General features: G+C 56.9%; 1 protein-coding gene across 1 annotated transcript in view; it reads left to right on the top strand.

Annotated features, from left to right (window-relative positions):
- The window catches only part of Afap1 (actin filament associated protein 1), a 50,391-nt gene that overhangs the window by 7,766 nt on the left and 36,593 nt on the right, over positions 1-6,032 (top strand). The window contains exons 6-7 of the mRNA XM_013023915.1: positions 4,020-4,115; positions 5,350-5,431. Of these exons, the coding sequence (XP_012879369.1) occupies positions 4,020-4,115; positions 5,350-5,431 (178 nt within the window). The remainder of the gene's footprint in view (positions 1-4,019; positions 4,116-5,349; positions 5,432-6,032) is intronic.

The raw sequence follows: 6,032 nt of genomic DNA on the forward strand, positions 1-6,032 counted from the left end.
CTTGAACTCTGGGCCTGGGCGCTGTCCCTCAGCTCTTCAGCTCAAGGCGAGCGCTCTACCACTTGAGCTACAGCGCCACTTCCGGTTTTCTGGTGGTTTGTTGGAGATAGGAGTCTCATGGTCTCTCCTGCCCTGGCTGGCTTTGAACCGCGATCCTCAGATCTCAGCCTCCTGAGTAACTAGGATTACGGGCGTGAGCCACCAGCGCCCGGCTTGCTGCCTTGCCTTTGCAGTGCTTCCTAGGGTGGACCCAGAGTTTTGCCCAGGCAGGAGTCGGGGAGCTTGTGGGGAGCAGGGAGCGGCCCTGCGCTGTGGCCCCGGGAGCTCTGGGGTTGCCGTGGGCCTGCGTGGTTTGGTGTGCTCTCCCGCTCACTGCTCTGGCTCTCCGTGCTGTGCAGTGCCGTCCAGGCCCCCCGTGCGTGGCGCTGTGGCTCGCTTCCCAAGTGTGCCGCCCTCCGTTGCCGGGAAGCCACACCGGCCAGCGCTGGCCGCACTGCTGACCTGCACCCTCGGGCCCGCGCGTCCCGGGCTCTGAGCGCCCCCTCTCACTCTCTATTCTTAGTAATTTTTTCAGTCAAAATATCATAAAACATTAGTAATGACGGTCTTAGGTGGGGTCAGTCAGTGCTGTCATCGCAGCCTTTACCTTACAGAGTCCGCGTCTTTATGAATGGGATAAATTAAAGGATAAATTAAAATAAATTAAAACAAAGCAGTTTTCCTCCTAGCCGGGAGAAGAGAGTGAGAGAGAGACAGAGACAGGAAGAAGAGAAGAGAGAGAGAGAGAGAGAGAAAAGCAAGGGGCGCTGGAAATCTGGAGTGGTCCTTGTGTGCCTTGAACTCCGGATGTTTTTCATCGACCCAGTCTTCTCCATCTGTCTGTCAAATAGAATTATCAAAGAGGTAAAATGAAAAGGCTGAGTGTATCCTTAGAACTCTAATTAAAAGCCAGAAGTGGAGGAGTCTCAAGTGGTAGACTGCCAGCCTTGACTGAAAAGCAAGAGCTCCTGAGTTCAAGCCTCAGTCCCCCCTCCCCCCCCCATTAAAAATGAACCCTGTGATAAGAAGCTGAAGTAAAGATGTGGCGCTGTCTGTGGGGCCGGGGCCAGCTCATAAACCAGTGATGGGTCTTCTGTTTTAAACACAGACTGCGGCTGCCCCATTGTTCAAAGCTTCTGATCCAGGATTCTGGTATTTTTGAAGCATGGCTTTAGTGTAATGATTGAAATGCTTTATTGGAAACACACACACATCCCCAGTGTGATAAATGTGAGGATGATGATGGGTAACAGCACGCGGCTCCCTGCAGGACTTAGCCACCCCGGAGGTTCTCCCGAAGATGCCGCAGCCACCAGCTCTGGCTGCAGTGAACTGAGTGTGTCTGTCTGTCTGTGTAACCACACAAAAGTGGCAAGCGTGAGCCATCCTTAGAGGTCACACAGAAGACGAGAGCCAGTATTCCCAGAAACAGTGTGGTTGGGTTTCTTTAAAAAAAATGTGCAGAAACTGTGTTTCTGGAGAGGAGGGTTCAAGTTAGAAGCAAGCAGAATACCACACACATAACCACTTGTTTGGGGAAGGACATGTGACTGAATTTGAACACAAGCCTCTTAAGTATGGAACTTCTCCTAGAACATCAGAAACACACTGTGCAAAGAGCTTGTTGAAGGCCACTCAGCCTTTGTTTATGGCCTCTTCACTCACCCTCCCCCACTCACCCCGCCCTCCCCCACTCACCCCACCCGCGCCCTGGGCTCAGGCCGAGGCTGACTGTCCTGGCGGGGCAGGCAGTGGTGGAGCTGCTCACCTCCACCAGCTCCCTGCACACCCGGTCACCTGGCTTCCCCTCGGGAGGCTCCGCCCCTCAGGGTCCGCCTCCCAGTAATGCCACAGGCTGGCCCCTAACCTCAATGCATGGCCTTTAGGGAACATTCTGGATGTAAATCATGTCCAATCATCCACCCATCATCCATACATCTTTTATCTATCATGCACCCTTCCATCTGTCCACCATCTACCCACTCATCCAGAGCAGGAGGCCAGGAGGGAGGAGCCCGGGCTGGATGCGAAAGTATAGCTCTGTTTAGCTATGAGGATGGGAGTGGCAGTGTGTGTGCCTGCATGCCCCCACACACACACACACACACACACACACACACACCCAGCAGGTAGGAACAAGGGGGTCAGGGCTGCCAACACGGTGTGCATTTTTCCCCCACCGGAAACGAAACAGGAAGAAGCAACTTTCTGGAATGGGTGTTTCTGTTACTGAGACCACAGTTCTTGGCCAGCTCTGTTTAGGGGTACACTCCTTTAGTGCAAAATAAGGAGCCCATCAGATTCAGTTTTGCTTGTATAATTGAAACACACATTTCCTCCATTTAGAGCTGTAATTGTGGGCAGCAGCCTGGTGTGGAGAGGCGCTGGGCGGGCGGGCTGCCCACACTTGCCGCCAGTCCGTCTACCCCAGGCCACCTGCAGTGCGATTTTGTGTGTGGTTTAGATGAGGGGAAGACTCAGCCTGCCCAGGTAGCAAGGAGGCCATCTGGGGCTCACACCCAGCTTTCTCTGGCATGAAAGCTTAATCATTTCCCATTGTGCCATGCTCCTTCCCTGGAGAAAAGGTAGTCTGGTCTTTCAATCAAATAAAAATGCCGAGGAGGAATTAAAAGCTACTGCAAAGAGGCCAAAGTGAAATCAGCGTAGAGAGCCAGCCAGCCTTCTCCTTCCTGCATCCGTCCGTCCATCCTTCTATCCATCATCTATGCATCCAGTATTCATATATCCTTCCGTCCATCCACCAGCCATCTATCCATCCACTGGCCATTACCCAGACATCCTTTTATCTGTCATCTGTCCTTCCGTCCATCTATTCATCCATCCATCTAGCCACCCACCCACGCACCCATCCATTACCTGTTGAGGCAGCTGCGCTTCTTCCTCTACCCCGTCTGGGCTCTGCTGAGTTCGTTCCTTCCACACGAGGGCAGTCTCGGCAGGCGGGTGTGCCGGTCACCGTGCTTCCTGTTTGGAAGGAGTGGTTCTGGACTGGGCACAGGCTCCGTGCGCGTAGGTTCTTAGGCTATCTTCATTCTAGGTCCAGGGCCAGGTGCCGTGCATGTTGACTCGTGCTATCTTCATTCTAGATCCAGGGCCAGGTGCCGTGCATGTTGACTCATGCTATCTCTATTCTAGGTTCAGGGCCAGGTGCCGTGCATGTTGACTCGTGCTATCTCTATTCTAGATTCAAGTGCGGGCGCTGTGCCTGAGGCTCTTCTGCTACTTCATTTAGCCACAGTCCTGCAGACAGGTCTTTCTGATTCTGTGAATGAGGAAATGATGGCCAAGAGTGGGGAAGAAGGTTCTCCAGGCCCCTGGCAGGGTCCGAGGCCGGGGCTCCTCACATCCCACTGGCAGGGTCCGAGGCCAGGGCTCCTCACATCCCACAGGGCCTGAGCGGGGGCTCCCCAAGTCTCATTGCACCAGGGTCCCCCACCCAGCACTCAGCTGCCATCCAGGTGACCGGAGCCTTCAGCAGGATGCACAACTCAGAATCCTGCCCTTTGCGCACCTCCTCCCTCCCACCGCGGGCCCTCCCTGTCTGCTCCCCTCACGGAGAGACCGCGATGGGGTTCCCGGCTGCTGTCTCTGGGACTCCTCCTCCCTGGCGCCCCTGCCCCGTCCTGTGGGGCCCTCCTGCTCATGCTCGCTCCTCGGCCATCTTGCTCAACCTTGCGCTTTCTCCTGCAGTCCCGGGCGCTCGGTCTTCCCCCTTTCACCCTGGGCTTCTTGTTGGTTTTTGTGCCTGCTGTGCCGTATCACTTGCCTCCATGTTCTGTGAGCCCAGCCCAGGAGCCCGCATGCATTTCCCACCGTGGCCCCGGAGTCCTGGGTGGCAGGAGGCTGTGCAGCACTGGTCTGACAAGTAAATGAGCCAGGTGGACAGGGTCTACCTTCATTGTGGGCCCCCCCACCCCCCTGGCCTTTCTCCTCACAGTGTAGGCCTCTGTTCCTCACAGGTGATCAAGGAAGCCTACAGCGGCTGCGGAGGCCCCTCAGAGCCCGAGTGCGCCCCCCTGCCCGGCGCGCCCGTGCACAAGGTGGAGCTGGAGAAGGTAAGGTGCCCCTTCCGGGGGGCTTCGCTCGTCTCTTTGCCTCGGTCGTTGATTCTTAGTGATCGTGCACATTCGAGAGCTGCAGTGTGACGTTTCTGTACACCGCCGGCCTTGGGCTTCTGTTTCGTTGCACCGAGAATGTTTATGTTGCTCAGAGTTCAACGCCGTTCTCTGGCCGCTTCCATACTGCTGTTGGCAGGGAAGCCACGGCCCTCACTCCCTGGCCCCATGTGTCTTCAGGGCCTAGAGTCATCTCCCACACAGGGCTGCTTGTTTTGTTCCCCACGATGCAGGCAGGTGTGGGCAGAGAGGGTGAGGGTCTCCTGCAAAGTCACGTAGCTACTCAGTGGGCCCCGATCGAGACTGGTTCCTTACAGAACACAGCAGGAGCTTCATAAATGCGCCTTCCCAACGCTCGCCCCCCGGCAGGCCCCAGCTCCATGCTCGCTCCCACTGTGAGGCAGAGCACCGGGTGGGGCTGCTGCCCCACCGCCTCAGAGGTGTGGAACCCGAGCCGGGCCCTGTGCCCAGAGCTGCTGCTTGTCTGCCTATAGCCGGGGACCTGGCTTTCCATGTGAAGTTTTCTCTACACATACACACTCTATATATACACACACACCTTGACCTCAGCAGTGGACAGGGTCTGCCGAGGAGCGTGTTGGGCGTGTGCGGGGCAGGAGGAGACTTGGGCAGATTCAAGTCAGCCCCCGCAGTGTGGGTCACAGGCTGGGACCTGGGAGAGTGCACGGTGCTGTCCTGTGCTGGGGAATCCCTCCTGCCCGGGGAGCTCGGGTCTCCACCAGGTTGGGGAGACACCCACACCGCGGAGGGAAGGGGCTTGTTCACAGTTCTTGGGTTTTAGTCACCAGACAGACACATAAAACCAGCCATAGCAACAATGGACCCTGACTACAAAACCTCTTCCTGCTCACTGTGGAGACCCCGGGAAGTTCTGAGAGAGATAAATGGGGGGACTGTCCTCGAAGGCCAGGGTTCCGTGTCTCTGCTCGTTCCAAGGGCTGCAGGGCACAGGGAGGAAGTTCCGTGGGTCATGGGTGACTCACTGCCGCAGCTGGGAAGCGTTTTCACAATCCTAACTGTTCCAGAACTGGGTGGAGCGTTCTGAGCCCCAGTCCTGGGACCCAGCCACGCTCCTGGCCCTCTGTGTGGCCGGGCCTCGGCCCCGCCCTCCACGGGACCACTGTGGGGTAACGTGGCCCTCGAATCCTTACAGAAACTGTCCTCGGAGAGACCCAGCTCCGACGGGGAGGGCGTCGTGGAGAATGGTGTCGCCGCGTGCAATGGGAAGGAGCAAGGTGAGTGTCCGCCCCGCCACAGAGGACAGACGCGCGGTTCTGCGCAGCACAGCCGCCGGGCTCCCCTCACAGGTCACCCTGTGTGTCTCGCGACACAGCCCTGGTTGCCCCTGCCATCCGGACCCTGGCTGTCTTCACTCCTCCCCAGGGGCTGTGTTGCCCCTGAGTCCTGCTCAGGCCCTGCTCCCAGTGACTCGACACCACCCGCTCCCTGCTCCCGGCGCCCCGCGTCCCAGATGTCCCTGTGGATGTTGCGATGGACAGCCTTTTGGGACTTGCTTGTTTCCCTGGCTACGTGCCGTCGCCGGGGTCAGACTTGCCTTCTCCTTGTAGCCTTCTCAGGGAGGCTCAGGCTGGAAAAGCACCACTGAGCAGAATTCGCATCCTGGATCAGCATCCCGGGATTCTCTCCCACTTAGCAGCTCTGGCAGTCCCTCTGCCAACTTTATTTCCTGCTGACTTACCCCTGCGTTTTATGAGCTCTAGTGTAGGGGTTTTGAGTTTTGTTGTTTATTTGTTTTTGGGTGCTGGTCCTGGGGCTTGAGCTTTTTTGTTCAAGTCTAGTGCTCAAGCCACTTTTAGATTTTTTTTTTTTTTTTGG

The sequence above is a fragment of the Dipodomys ordii genome, unplaced genomic scaffold, assembly GCF_000151885.1.
Source record: "Dipodomys ordii isolate 6190 unplaced genomic scaffold, Dord_2.0 Scaffold71, whole genome shotgun sequence".
NCBI lineage: Eukaryota > Metazoa > Chordata > Mammalia > Rodentia > Heteromyidae > Dipodomys > Dipodomys ordii.